This window comes from Armigeres subalbatus, chromosome 2, assembly GCF_024139115.2.
Source record: "Armigeres subalbatus isolate Guangzhou_Male chromosome 2, GZ_Asu_2, whole genome shotgun sequence".
Taxonomy (NCBI): Eukaryota; Metazoa; Arthropoda; class Insecta; order Diptera; family Culicidae; genus Armigeres; species Armigeres subalbatus.
In genome coordinates, this window is record NC_085140.1 from 426,355,349 (window position 1) to 426,371,622 (window position 16,274).

Here is a 16,274-nt window from a genome sequence, read left to right on the forward strand (position 1 = left end):
AAATAATTTTGAAAATTCAACGACGTGTAAAATTACAGCTTATCCCATCAAACGAATAGACATTCGATATTCTATTAAATTTTATTGAATTTCACAAGCAAGCACCCATTACATTTATTTCGATTTAAAAGAATAGATAGATTGATTTGATGTTACGTTTATTTGCATGCTCCAAATATGTGCATGAAAATACATTAAAAATCACAACATATTTTTATCTGTGTAGTTGACATTGTTGTTGAAGTTTCACATCTGTAATAGGACAAACAATAATTTTCTTGGATGCAACAACGAGAGTAAGACATACACAGATAAAAATATATTGTGATTTTAAATGAAGAAGGAATTAACCAGTTTTAAAAAATTAATTAAATAATTCTAATTTCTGATTAATTTCTTTCCCGGCCCTCGCTTCGCGACGCAACCAAAAATTAACTGAAGTTTGGGATCCTTTAAGATCGATCGTGAAGAATTTTTTAAGCGCGGACCGGGAAATAATTTAATGAGAATTTTCTTAACTGACCAATTCTTTCTGGAACAAACATCTCCAGGACTCCAAACAAACTTTCGTTTTGGATTTCGAAGCTGCGTTTCAATTTTTTTCAAAAATTTCTTCACTATCGATCGTAAGTGATCCCAAAATACATTTAATTTTTGGTTGCATCTTAAAGCGCGGTCCGGGAAAGAAATTAATGAGATTTTTCAAAACAGACCAGAACAGAACAAACATCTCCGAAACAATTTGGAGCGCCTGGAACATTTGAGTAGGGTAAAACTGAATTGTAAATAATACTCTTGGACTCTGTCAGCCTGTATGGACATAAACAGTTCCATATGTCAATGTCAATATGCGGTATTCCGAAACGATCGCAATTTCCTCAACAGCACCAAACGCCGTGGGGGTGGTGTTTTGATTGCGGTTAATAAACGTCTAAATTCCTGTATTGCATCTGCGCCAAACATCGCTTGAGCAGCTCTGGGTGAAGATAAAAGCGAAGCATCGAACATTGAGCTTAGGAGTTCTATATCTTCCACCTGATAGAAAGAGTGATTTGCATTGCATTGCATTGATTCGATGAGAAGTGTGATGTCGCGACTTGAACCAAATGATCTCGCTTTGATCTTCGGAGATTACAATCAACCCCACCTGGCTTGGCAAACACTAGCAAACAAGAAGCCATCTCTGGACATTCTACATTCAAGCATATCTCCAACCTGTGCTGCTCTTCTGGATGGGTTCAATTTGCATGGTCTAACACAATTAAATCATGTGTTTAATAGAAATTCTCGACTCCTCGATTTTCTTTTGGTGAACGATCCAGCCGTTTCGGGATGTTTGATAAATGAAGCCGTCGAGCCACTAATAAGTCTCGATGCCGACCATCCGGCATTGGAAACCTACGTCAATTTGCCAACACCGATTTACTTCGAGAGTGATGATGATCTGGACTGTCTTGACTTTCGCAAAGCCAATATAAGTAGACTGAGACAAACGCTAAGTCAATTCGATTGGCGGTATTTAGGTACCTTATTGAATGTAGAAGAAGCTGTGAAGTACCGTGCGGGACCGAAATCCGTTCAGCACCGAAATCCGTCCACCTTATGAGATATCAATAAATTAAAAGATGTTAAAGGTAATTAATGTAGGAACAATTAATCTTATTCTGTTCAGATACTTGACAGTAAGCCTTGAGGGCATGCAATTGGAAAAAAGGCTTTGAAATTTAAACCACAAAAATCAAAAATAAATCTCTACCCACCAAACGCTGAGTTTGTGCCGCCATTTTGTTTTCGGGTAGAGCATAATTGCACCAAAAGTAACTGTTTTAATTGCTAATTGCAAATCATTACATAAGATAAGCGGAATACAAATCGAAGGGATCGCTTCTCAAGGAGCATATCGAACTATTTACAGTGGGAGTGTAGTCAATCAGGCTGTTTCCATTTAAATATTAAGTTAAGAAATAGCTGTACGGATTTTGATCCTTTGATTCGAAATCCGTCCACGGTGGACGGATTTCGAGTCAGGAGTAGTAGATTTAATTCATTATTTTATCATGTTTTTCGTAGTTTTTAATGAGTAAATGTGAAACACTTCAAAAGTAGAAGCCTTCATGCGCTTTTGTCAATGACAAACGATTTATTTACATTCGATTCCTATTTTCTAATGACTTTTTCATATACTAAGGTGCTTAAATGTACGGATTTCGATGCCCCACGGTACTTTACACTTGTTATCAATCGCGCAATAGCTGAAAATGTTCCTGTAAAACAGCCACCGCCTAAACCAGCATGGGGAAATGCTCAACTTCGTCGTTTAAAACGAAGGAGATCAGCGGCATTGAAGAAATATTCTTAAAACCGGAACCCATCTACCAAACGACTGTTTTCACAGGCCAACAATGATTATCGCTTATACAATCGCCTACTTTACGCCACCATGTACGTCGAACTCAGCAAAACCTTCGCTCAAATCCTAAGCAATTTTGGTCGTTTGTGAACACCAAGAGAAACGAGATCGTCAAGCTAGTACGTGTTTGGACAAATGCAATCTCTTAGCTGACAGATTCAGGAGCGTTTTCTCGGACGCATCTGTTTCTGACAATCAGGTCAAAACAGCCTTGCAGAATGTTCCCAATGATGTATTCAACTTCGACGCTTTCACAATAACTCCGGAACAAGTAAGACTTCAAATTGTGAAGCTTAAATTTTCATACGCTTCAGGACCTGATGGAATCCCTTCAAGAATACTGAAAAAGTGTGCTCTTGAGATCATTACCCCACTAACAAACATTTTCAACCTATCCCTGAGGCAAGGCATTTTCCCCGAAGAATAGAAATTTTCATACATGTTCCCGATTCATAAAAAAGGCGACAAACGAAATGCAGAAAACTACCGTGGGATCACTTCTCTTTGCGCGTGTTCAAAAGTATTTGAGATGCTTATCAACAATGCGCTATTTGCAGCATGTAAAAATTACATATCTCTAGACCAACATGGCTTTCATCCGAAGAGATCTATCTGTACGAACCTTGTACCGTTCATTTCGACATGTTTACGGAGCATGGAACATGGAGCTTAAGTCGATGTTGTATATACCGATTTAAAAGCCGCTTTTGACCGTGTGGACCACCGAATCCTAATTGCGAAACTCAACAAACTGGGCGTATCAGATGTGTTAACCAGATGGTTCGAATCTTACCTTGTGAACCGAGAGCTTTGCGTGCGAATTGGTTCAGCTGAATCGAATCACTTTACTAACAATTCCGGCGTCCCACAAGGAAGCAACTTAGGACCTTTGCTGTTTACTTTGTTCTTGAACGACGTTGCACTGATTCTCCCGCCACAGTTCCGTACGTTCTATGCCGATGATGTAAAAATGTACGCCGTAGTACGCTCTGTTACTGACTGTATGCATCTCCAGAATCTAGTTAGTACCTTTGAGAACTGGTGCTCCACTAATTCTCTTACGATAAGTGTGCATAAATGTAGCGTCATCACATACCATCGCAACAAGAATCCAATTTTATTTGGTTATACTATGAATAATCAACTTCTCCTTCGTGCGCACAGTGTCCAGGATCTGGAGATTACCCTCGATGCTGGTCTTACATTCAAGCAGCACTATTCGGACATCATCGCTAGAGCAAATAGACAGTTGGGATTTATGTTTAAAATTGCCGAAGAATTCCGTGATCCATTGTGTCTGAAAGCATTATATTGCGCGCTCGTTCGATCCATACTAGAATTTGGCATGATTGCCCATTGGTGCCCATTTCATTCTGTTTGGATCACAAGACTGGAATCCGCCCAACGAAAATTCGTACGCTACGCCCTACGGTTTCTCCCATGGAATAACCCGGAAACTCTTCCTCCATATGCCGACCGGTGTCGACTGCTAGGCCTCGATACCCTCGAAAGCAGGCGCGTTATGGCACAGGCGACTTTCCCCGCTAAAGTTTTGATTGGAGATATCGATAGTCCTGCAATACTGGGTCAACTGGGAATCTATAGATGCTCCAGCACGAACTCTGCGCTCTAGAAGCTTCCTTCACCTAGACTTTCGTTCCGTCAACTATGGGATACATGATCCGATCCGATCTATGTCCGCGCGTTTCAACGAATTTAAGGACATAGTTGGAAGAGTACCACGATGGCAGCCAATATGGCACCGGACCTTCCACGGGCCAACCCCACACCTCCCGCACGCATCGAGATAAAGTTTAATATTCAAATTACTAACCTGTTCACAGCATATTTTCTTACTTCCCGTGATAATGAACATGTTTCTTCAATGAATACTGTGAATTCCGGCTCGAATTTTAGCATAAATCAGCAGTTTCGTGCCAATTTAATAGCCGTTCGCGATTTCGTGGGTTCTTCACTGCACTTCACTTCTTCTTAAAGGACTTTGGAAAAATCAAGTTTTTACTCACTGCTCCGCACATGAGCAGCCCGAAATGTTGAAAGAATGCAAATTAAACATCACTTTTTGAAATCAGTCACTTATTTGAACCGAAAACTTAGTATAAACTGCTAGTTTTGCCCGAAAAAAAAACGACTAAAAACTGATCGCGGAGCGAATGTAAACACCGCGGTGCACCGGCACCGGCAGCCACAAACTAATAAGTAGGGTTGTTCAAAAAATAATTTTGCTTCGCCACGCTCAGTTGATTATGATTTATAATTTGGGTGTCATCCAATGGTTTGGGCTGGTTTGAATAGAGGCTTACCGTGCGCAGGTCGTTTCAGGTTTGTATGACAGTTGATATGGCGAGTTTGAATTCAACATTATTCTGATTCTGGCACTCCGTCATTGGGCGATGGCGACGGGGGAGACCATATGACTGGATGAAATATTTAAGAGCTTCAACTCCATAGACAATCCATATTGAATGGTCGTTCCAATAGTTGGGAGTCGATTTTAATCGAGGTTGCGATTCTTTCGCATGATAATTAGGCTTCTCAGAAGGCATCAGTGAAACGTGCAATTCAACAAAATACCCAGAATTTGTCTGTGATATCTATCGCACCAGGGGTAGATACTTCTAGTCTAGTCTAGTCTACACTATCGTACCAGGGGCAGATACTTCATACAAAAAGTGTGACATAAGGGTGAGTGGAGTATAAAATGCTATATTTGCGTTACGTAATCAATGGATATTTCCTGCGGTACGGTTTTCGTTCACTGAAGTCACTGGAATGTTGCTTTCAGCTATGTGAGTTCTCTTTTCGCCAGCGTTTGGAGGGGAGGCGCCGTAGCCAGTGTAATAAAAGGTTTAGTTTCCCATACTAGTTTTTATACAAACTTGAACCGGCTTGCGCTCAACCAGTTTTTGTTCAAATCGGTTTTTTGAGGACACTCTGAGCATGGGACGGAATCGAGTGAGCGTGGTGGTGCCGGGTCGTTTTTTGAACCAACCTACTAATATTCTTTGTTTTTTTTTATAAATACGACACCAATACTACTACAGTATATGAAAGTTTTTATTGTACCAATACTATCAAAGCTTTGTTTTGGTACTCAACCCACCTTCACCTACTCACTCTACGACTTCAACGGCATCACATCATCTACATTCAGGAATCGAATTCAGCATGAATTACTGGATCGAGATCAACGACCTTGAATCTCATTGGCCTCCTCTTTGATGCTGTATTATGAATAGTTTTGTATCCAGTTCTAGATTTTTCCTTATTCTATAAGTCAATTTGTAAACTTTAGATGTCCTGTTATGTTTTTTAAAAGATGTGGAATTTTTACGCCTTCTCGAACTCGGCAAAATGTGGCTAGTTCAAGAAGGCTTTTCCCCATCATATACCAATATTACTTCATTAAGACTATAAAAGTCAGATGAAAAAGATTAATGAATACAAATACAAATACAAATTATGAACAACCAAAAATTGAGAAACTAAACAAGGATATGAGAGAACAGAAATTTGCAAAAATGAAGTAGTTTATGATGATTTTACCACATCCAGATATGTGGTAGCAAGCCTATGAGAAAAAGAACTCTGAAATTTCCTAAAAGTTATTGAAATCTGTAGGAATCACAAATATAAGTACGTTTGCATGAAATCTTAGATGTTTTGAAAGAAAGCAGTCTAAAATACGGAGTAAAATTATTCTTAACATTTCTGAACACCCATGAATCCTACTGTACTGTACTACTAATAGTAGAGTACAGTGGGGCAAGAGTGCGCGTGGGGGTAAGAGCACGTTTTAGATTTTTTTGAAGTTATATAAAAAGATAAACTAGCAGCACTGCATCAGTTTGATAGGTATTCCGACCAAATAGTTGTGTCATGTGTAATTGTAAACGATTTGAATAAACAACAAGAGAGATATGAAGTTAGTTAAATTTTTGGTTATTTTGCTAAAAATAATTGCGTTTCTGCAACTAGTATTCCATTACCATATATACGTTTGATCAGGTGAACCTTTTACCATTTCGATAACCTATTGTATAGAGTACTTTATGGTGCAAAACATTAATTCGGTTGGATTTCCAAGAAGTCAAAACCATTATTTGAATAAATTTTGGGGCTGTGGGGTACGGAAGAACGGGTGGGCAAGAGTACGCATGTGAACCTTTGATGTCAAACCCGTATCTCCGGCCGAAATAAGACTACTTCCAAAGCGTAAAGACACACAACAAAGAAAAAAGGGACAGAAATCGAAAATTATCACAAGGATAAGCTGAAGTCCCTTTGAAGCGAAATAAAGAAATTGTCCATCTAAAAAACATATTCATATTAATTATTATTTGATAAAAAAAACATCCATAAATTACGCAACGTTTAGCTAGGAGGGGTTTGCGAGATGGAACACGATCCATACATTTTTTAGAGGATTCATATTCCAAGTAACATTTTAAGTTTTATAACGCTCTTGAAGACCATAAATCACTACAAAAGTGTTATAGAACCGGTATGAAACCAAAATGTTACTAGGGATAAAAAGTGTAAGATAGGGGGGAGGGGCGATGAAATGGCAAAATTTTGCGTTACGTAATTGATAGACTGTCTTTAGGAAAGCTCCTTTGTTTACGCCACGTGAGACCTGGTATATCTTTACCTCTGTAGTTTTTTTTTGTTTTAAAAAAAATGCTTTTTGAAAGTTCTCATTTCTAGGACCCCTTCCACTTTAAGAGTTACGTTTTTCAGGTGTCTAGCAATAAGGCTTCTGCTAAAACGAATTTAATTAATTTCATTATTTTTTCCACTGGTTAACATAACGGAAGAGTATATAATCGTTGACATTGATTTGATATGCCGAAGCTTGCTTCATAAGGGCCACATGTTCGATTGAAAATAAGTGCGTACTCTTGCCCCACTCTACTCTATTATTCGGCAACTCGGCCGTACAAAAAACGAAATGAACGTTTGGGCGAAACAATTATACATCGGAAACGGGTTGGCCGGAAATTTAATTTGGTCAAGCGACATACAGCCGAACTGGTAATTGGGTCGAAAAAGCCGTTTTCTCTAACAGGTTGTTTGGGAGAAATAGTCGTTTGATCGAATAGGTCATCACACCAAAAATGCCGTTATCGTTTGACAGAAAAGGCCATTTGTCCCCAACGGCTCATTCGGCCAAATGTAAAAAATTGAACTACTAATATGGTCAAAAATATCCATCTGTTTGGACAAATTATATTTTCGGCCTGATGGTCTCTCTGCCAAACATCCGTTTCGGCCAAATGACCTTTCCGTCCATAGGACTAATTTAGCAAATTGTATTTTTGGTCAAATGATCTATTTCGCTAAACGACATTTTTTGCCAAAAGACCAGTTCTGCCGAATCCCCAACTCGGCTAAATGATATATTCAGCCAGATGAGTTTTGGCTTAATGGTTTGTTCGGCCCAATGACATATTTGGCCAAACACCTTTTAGTCTTGTAGCCTTCGGCAAAATGGCTATTCCTATTTGTTGGAGTGCCAGTTTTCCAATTAACACCTTAAGCCGAAAGTCATATAGCCATATTCCATTTGGTCAAATTGAGCATTTGTCCGAAACGGGTATTGAGTCGAAAATGGTTTTAACGAAAATATTGTTCGGCCGAAAGCGACATAAAGTCGAAGTAGCGTTCGACTGGTTATTTCGGCAAAAAAGTTGTTTGCCTAATATGTCATTTTATCGAAAATACCGTTTGACTGTAAAAGTTGTTTTATCAAATAGATGATTTGGCCGAAAATGATGTTTGGTAGAAATGGTCGTTTGGCTGAAAGAGTCATTTGACCCGAAAATGTACTTTCTACAAATCAACCATTCCGGCCAAACGGCGTTTTCTGCCGGCAGCAAAATAAAATTTCCATGAAAATAGAAATTTTCCATAAACAAATAGGAAATTGCCAATAACAAAATCAGGATATGAAAAATAAATAAATATAAATATATTACATTTATTTATTGGTCAAACTCTGATTTTTTTTAGTGGCCATTTCTTATTTTTGTTTATGATCTTTTTTAAAATTTTTTAGAGGGAGTTTTTATTTTAGTATTTTCTGCCTAAACCTATTCCACTGAACGACCTCTTTGGCCAAATGAACAACACAGTCGAACGACACTTCGGCTGAGCGTTCATTTTCGCCAAATTGTCCTTCCTGCCAAATGACCATTTTGGCCAAAGAACATTTTCGGTCAATTGTCAACCATTTTTTTTTCAGCCAAAAGAACTGCTCGATCAAATGACATTTTCGCCCAAATAACTTTAGGCCAGCAGTGCTCCGACCAAATGTTTTGTTCGGTCGGTATATTCGGCCAAACAGCTTTCTACCAAATGACCCTTCAAATATTCTATTCCAATGAGATTTTTTTCTTAACGCACGTCTTAACTCGACGACCGACTGATTGCAAAGAGAGTGTGAACATAAGCTTCGATATTTTGCTGACGGCAGGCTGTCAGAAGAAGATAGTGTTGCCGAAGTTGCAAGCATCACAAGGCATAGCGCTTGTAGTAACTAAATCAAATGACCATCGATCCCGAACAACCATCCACTCAACTCCACATTTGTCCATTTCTGCTGCTAGCCGATAAACGTTTTCTGACAAATTAATATGAGCAATTCATAGAAGTTGATTTTCCGATTGTAAATAACACCTTCCATAGCAGCCACTTTAGCCATAGATCCCGTTTTCTTATTTCCCGTAATCAAGCAATAAGAAGGGACTCAAGTCTTGGTGGTTGTGAATGACTTGTGATCAGTTAAAGCTTTTCGTATGCCGGTTAGAAAATACGCTCAGTGCTTAACCAGTTTCATTGACCGAACAGATTCCAGGCAACAGTAGGTGAAGATTAAAAAGTGGTCAGGAGGTAGGGATGCGATTTGCTCTAGTGATTTCGCATATGCCCAGTTGTTATACAGGTTTTGGTAGATTCTTATACAGAATTGTTGGAAAATCTAACAACTGCTGGTTGGGTGAGTTGCTAGCTCAGCAGTATATTCGAAACTAGGCTCTACCAGATCATCAAGGCTTATCAGTACTTTAACTCAATTATATCAATGGTTGTTATTTAAAACAACTCGTTTTATAATAAGATAATTCTATGAAAATGTATGCTTGATCAGTTTAATTTTATATCAAAATTATGACAACATTTGATATGTATATTTTCCTCGAAATTGCCTACATTATTTTTGTACATAATTTTTTAGGAAACAATCGGAGGATTAGTTTGACCCACGTTCAATAGAAACAGCTGAAACAAAGTTAATATATTTTGGCAAATGAGGAATAAGAATAACTAATGTAGAATATGGATGGCTGTATGTTAATGGTTATATGCCATTCAAACTCTCTTGGTAATGGACACTCTAACAAACAATAAAGAAATGAAGTATAGATTGGTAAACTAAAAAGGAAAACTTGACTATTGATTGTAATTCTAAATTAAACGATTTGGCGATTTAACGTTTAGCTAACATGCGTAGACGATGCTCCGCAAAAATGATAATTGGCCCATACCAGGCAATGTTACTGGCGATGAAAGGGAAGAAAAATTTGGACAATGAGATAATAATGAAATCCGGATAACTGACTGTGGAAATTTATTTGAATTTTGAAAGTTTTCACATTTGATTGCAAATAAAATGTTTTGTTTTTATTGATAAACAGTAAGTCTCTATTTACGAAGTCAAATCACGACATCATTTTTATGTCTTCTTGAACACCATAAAGCACTTAATGACAACAGGAAAGCAGTGTAGTCAAATATTAATTACCATCGCTTGACTTACACCTCGACAACCGCGTCCATCATTTGTATTCATGTGGTCGCGGTATATCCTGAATTATTTCACATTCGTTTATCCGTTCCCAGTGCGGTTCATAAAACATCTTTTAGAACTTCCGAAAAGAACAGTTTCTGCCACTTGCCGTTTAGCATCGCCATAATCATCTATGTTTATTACGAATTTTACGATCATAAAAATAATCATGATGTCAGAGACGACACCCAACGCAGAGGTCTAATGGGGAGTAAGAAAATTATCCACTTTACATTCGGTATTCTACGCATCGTACGGTAGGCATCGCATGAAAGATGATCCACTCATCCGCCTTTTGTTCTTGGCAGTTTATATCTGCCTTATCGTATTCTTTGGCCAGTAGCCGTCCGTCGTGGGAAGGGTTACTGCGCATACAAAATTATTTTCGTTTGACTGGACGGGTGCACTTCCTCGTTATTTGGGTGCGGTTCCGTGTAATGTCTTTATTTTGCTTGACGTTCGCGCACGCTGTTTCTTAACAATGAGCAGGGTTTCAATCTACAGTGTTTCTTTTTATTTATTTCTGCATTCAACCGGAAATTCATGAGTGAGTCCTCTTGTGCTCAATTTGTTATCAGACAGTTTGTTAATTGTTGCAAAATTCGTTCTTGACTAAATTGCATAATTTTCGAATCTTATCAGTTTTGTGCACTGCGGGTAAAACAGTTTCGTAATTTTGCACAAGTGGCTTGGCAGATAAAAACTACTTGGAAATAATCATCTTTCTTCTTGTTCTTCGGTCATCCAACAGTTATCAAAATAGTATGAATCGAGAATGTGCCATTAGCGTCTAATTGCAGCATCATCATACAATGGGGTTTGGGCCTTGAGTTCAAGAGACGAAGCCTTACTTCTGAACATGTCTAGAATACAGAAATAAGAACAATAATAGTCCAATACTTAGATTTCTAAGGATATCCTAATATGTATTTCGAAGAGAGAGCCAAATTCGTTTGATTTCTTGCATTACTGATCATAACATTAGTCACGCTCTCAACAGTCGCAGGTGTCATCGCGTTGCATTGCTTATTGTCGCAAATAAGCTCAGCATTGCCGCGGTACTTCTGACAACTTCATGCTACCATATAACTGCCACAACTAAGTAATTCAATGTCCACCTGATCGTTCACGCCTTTTCCCGATTACGTGATACCCACAATTCATTTTGTTGCATTCGATAAAACTACCAGTTGGGTGCATTTCGAAAACTACTTACTTACTGAAGTACCAGTATTATCGGTATATTTATCCCGTCCACCATCAATAGCAACGATGCGGGCGCGGGCGAATGTTGCTTTTCTCGTAGCATGCGGTCAATGCAATTGGATCATGTCAGGTTTGAGCTCACACGATCGTGTTCCATTCAGGTGGGCCAACTTGTAACAATTTTAATCATAGAGACGTACGAACCTGTTTCACGTAGACTTCCTTGATCTCCGGCCTGTAGGAGGTGCAACGGGGCGGAATCTCCAGGCACCATTCCCTGGTGAGTACCTGCACGGTCTGGTTGCGGGGGACCATCTCGAGCTCGATGTAGCTGGTTCAAGAGAGTAGAATATAATGAAAATGGTGGTATGTATAAATTTGTGTTGAATAAAATTATTATGGGAAGGGGGAAGACTTGATCCACCCTATTTTAGGTTCCCCCAAACACACGCGATGCGACAGTTGCGACGCGATTCTAGCGCTTGGCGACTGCGATTCTGTCGCCGTTGGTATGGAAGCGTAAATAGAACATTGCCTGCAGCGACCCAACGATAGAATCGCGGCGAGTAGTTGTCGCCGTCGCGGCGATAAAATCACTTAGGTCTGGGGGTCAGACCGCATCGTGCTTTCGTGCTGTGCGGTTCTTTCTCTCTTTGCGGAAGGAAGTTTTTAATACTACCCGAAGCTATTTTAATTTCAACGGTGCTTCTTAGCGCTATTTGTACCCACTGATCCCGTTACGATCTTTGCAAGGACCCGTGCCTTCGTTTTACGTTGGACCCGTTTGCGGAAGTAAAATTCCGACAAGCGGTGGTAATCCTGCAGGGACACCGTTCTGGGAAAAAACCTCTTAGAAGGTCACGTCTCCACGCTCAGCAATGAGTATTAACAAAAACAAGAGGAAGAGTCTCTGAATTCTCCACTTCCTTCAAAGAAACAAGGCATCAAGACCGTCCTGCCCAAGCGCGGAAAAAATAGAAGGAAGCTGGAGAATTCAGATATTCCTTCTAACTCTAATATCGGAAATGATTCTTCTCCAATCGAACTGAGCAATCAGTTCGATTTGATTAATGATGAAATTGAGCAAATCGAATCTACCTCTAGCCCAGGTGATTCGATTCATGCGAAAAAGCAAAGGATTCCGCCAATTGTGGTATCTGTTGCCGAGTTTTCTGGCTTCCGGAATGAGATTTTGAGTAACCTTCAGGGGATCATGGTTTCATTTCATTTCAAGGGTGACTGCCGCGTTTTGCCGGGATCCTTTGACGATCGCAAACGTCTTCTTCACTATTTAACTGAGAAGCGCCATAAATTCTTCACATACGACGACAAAACTGAGCGATTGTTCAAAGTCGTCTTGAAAGGTCTCCCCAGTAATGACAAATCACTGGATGAGATTAAAATTGAAATTTCTCAATTACTTGGATTTTCACCAGTCCAAGTAATTAAGATGAAAAAGAAATCCCATTCTGGTACTTCCCAGAGGGGCATTTCTCAAGAATTTTATTTAGTTCATTTTAACAAAAGTGAATTAAATAATATGAAAAGTTTGGAAAAGGCCTGTATTATGTCTCATGTCCGTGTTACATGGGAACATTTCCGCAGGCCTGGGGGAAATTTCCAAAACCCTACCCAGTGCCGTAAGTGCCAAAAGTGGGGTCATGGAACCAAACATTGTCACATGGATGCTAAATGCATGATTTGTGGTGGAACCTCTCACGCCAAGGACGCATGTCCTGTGAGAGAAGATTCCAATAAATTTAAGTGCGCAAACTGTGGGGGCAATCATAAATCCAATTTCTGGGAATGCCCTTCACGCAAAAAAGTTTTGAATTCCCGTGCAAAATTGATGACGGGAAATTCCAATCGGATCCCAGATTCGATGGGTAAAAATTTTTCAAACGCTCAAATTTCGAAACCGGTTACCGGTCGAGCAATTCATACCCACCACAATTCACAAACAAATTTTGCCGCTCGTCAACGGGTAGCAAGCACTTCAGTAAATTCCAATTTTTCCAATGTACCTACGTATGCAAACATCGCTGCTGGTAGACCAAATTTCTCTTCTCAAAATGAGGTTTATACCCATGTCCCAACGGAAAATAACGGTCATGTTGCCGATTCAGGTAGCATGACTGCTTCCGATTTTGATTTTTAACTGAACAATTGCATCACATGATTGATGCAATGTTCAAAGCAAATACCATTCCTGAAGCTGTTCAGGTTGGTATAAAGTACACACAAAAATTGTTATCGCACTCCGTTTCAATGGATCCAAATAATTGTGTGAAAGTTCTAAATTGGAATGCCTGCTCTCTAAAGGGTAAGGAAGATGAATTATTCAACTTCCTTTCAGTTGATAATAACCACATTGCCATTATAACTGAAACGTATTTAAAACCAGGACTCTCCATTAAAAGAGATCCAAACTATTTTATCTACAGAAATGATCGTCTTGACAGCGCCTGTGGTGGGGTCGCCATTGTCATTAATAGACGTATCAAACATAAATTATTTTCTTCGTTTGAAACCAAAGTTGTTGAAACCTTGGGAGTTTCTGTTGAAACAAATTTTGGACAATTTTCCTTCATTGCAGCCTACTTGCCTTTTCAATGCAATGGGCAGCAAAAGAATTTGTTGAAAGCTGATCTTCAAATTCTGACTCGCAACAAATCAAAATTCTTCGTAATTGGTGACTTCAATGCCAAACACCGTTCATGGAATAATGCTCAAAGCAATTCCAATGGTAAAATTTTATTTGAAGATTGTTCTGCGGGATATTATACTATTCAATATCCCAATGGACCAACTTGTTTTTCTTCCAGTCGAAATCCTTCTACAATTGATTTAGTTTTAACGGATTCAAGTCAGCTGTGTGGCCAATTGGTAACTCATGCTGACTTTGACTCTGATCACCTTCCTGTGACATTTGAAATCTCACAAGAAGCCATTTATAATCCAATCAGCTCTACTTTTAATTATCATGGAGCTGATTGGGATTTATATAAAACGTATATCGATAGGAATTTTGATGTTGATATTCCTCTCGATACCAAAAGTGATATTGATAATGCTCTCGTATCTTTGACAAATTTAATTGTCGAAGCCAGAGGCATTGCAACTCCGAGAGGTGAAGTTAAATTCAACTCCATTATTATTGATGACGATCTTCAGCTACTGATCCGTCTTAAAAATGTGAGAAGAAGGCAATACTAAAGAACTCGCGATCCCGCGTTGAAAGTTATTTGGCGAGATTTGCAAATGAAATTAAAAACGTTTCGCTATTCTGAGAAATACCAACTTTGAGAATAATGTCTCGAAGTTGGATCCCAGTTCGAAACCCTTTTGGAAATTAACAAAATTCTTAAAAAACCTCAAAAGCCAATTCCAGCGCTTAAAGAGGGAAATAAAATTTTATTAACAAATGGCGAAAAGGCTCAAAAACTTGCTCAGCAGTTCGAGAGTGCCCATAATTTTAGTCTAGGTCTCACTAGTCCAATTGAGGATCAGGTTACACGAAGCTTCGAAGACATTATCAACCAAGATAATGTTTTTGACCCTTCGTTGGGAACTAATTTGGATGAAGTGAGATCTATTACTAGAAAATTTAAAAATATGAAAGCCCCGGGTGATAATGGTATTTTCTACATACTTATCAAAAAACTTCCTGAGAGCTCTTTATCCTTTTTGGTTAATTTATTTAACAAATGTTTTCAATTGGCATACTTTCCAGATAAATGGAAAAACGCCAAAGTTGTTCCAATTTTGAAGCCGGACAAAAATCCAGCTGAGGCTTCTAGTTATCGCCCAATCAGTTTGCTTTCTTCAATAAGCAAACTGTTTGAAAAGATTATTTTAAATAGAATGATGGTTCATATTAATGACAATTCTATTTTTGCTGATGAGCAATTTGGTTTTCGCCATGGGCATTCAACCACTCATCAGTTATTAAGAGTTACGAACTTAATTCGGCTCAACAAATCTGAAGGATATTCGACTGGAGTTGCTCTTCTTGATATAGAGAAAGCATTTGACAGTGTTTGGCATGAAGGTTTGATTGTAAAATTGATGAATTTTAATTTTCCTCTGTACATCATTAAACTGATCCAAAATTATTTATCAGATCGCTCGCTGCAGGTAAACTATCAGAATACTAAATCTGATAGATTACCTGTAAGGGCTGGTGTCCCCAAGGCAGCATACTGGGGCCCATATTGTATAACCTTTTTACTTCTGACTTACCTGATTTACCACCCGGGTGTCAAAAATCTTTGTTTGCAGATGACACGGGCCTTTCAGCCAAAGGGCGAAGCCTTCGTGTCATTCGAAGTAGATTGCAAAACAGTCTGGATACTTTCACCACTTACTTGCAAAAACGGAAGCGTTTCCCGACTGCTTCCAAATCTCAGCTGATAATTTTCCCACATAAGCCGAGATCTTCTTATTTGATTCCTTCTAGCAGACATATTGTCACTATGAATGGGGTTCCAATTAATTGGTCTAACGAAGCTAAATATTTAGGACTTCTGCTAGATCAAAATTAACTTTTAAAAATCACATTGAAGGCTTTCAAGCCAAATGTAACAAATATATTAAGTGTCTATATCCACTTATAAACAGAAAATCAAAACTTTGTCTTAAGAACAAACTTTTGATTTACAAACAAATTTTTAGACCTGCCATGTTGTATGCTGTGCCAATATGGACTAGTTGCTGCAATACCAGAAAGAAGGCACTTCAGAGGATTCAAAATAAAATTCTGAAAATGATTCTGAAGTTGCCTCCGTGGTA

The 16,274-nt window shown here is 38.7% G+C and overlaps 1 protein-coding gene across 2 annotated transcripts in view; it reads right to left on the reverse strand.

Moving 5' to 3' along the window:
• Positions 1-16,274, reverse strand: part of LOC134217887 (uncharacterized) — a 54,791-nt gene that overhangs the window by 13,286 nt on the left and 25,231 nt on the right. For both annotated transcript variants that reach the window (XM_062696719.1, XM_062696718.1), the window contains exon 2: positions 11,688-11,814. In XM_062696719.1, coding sequence (XP_062552703.1) covers positions 11,688-11,814 — 127 coding nt within the window. The remainder of the gene's footprint in view (positions 1-11,687; positions 11,815-16,274) is intronic.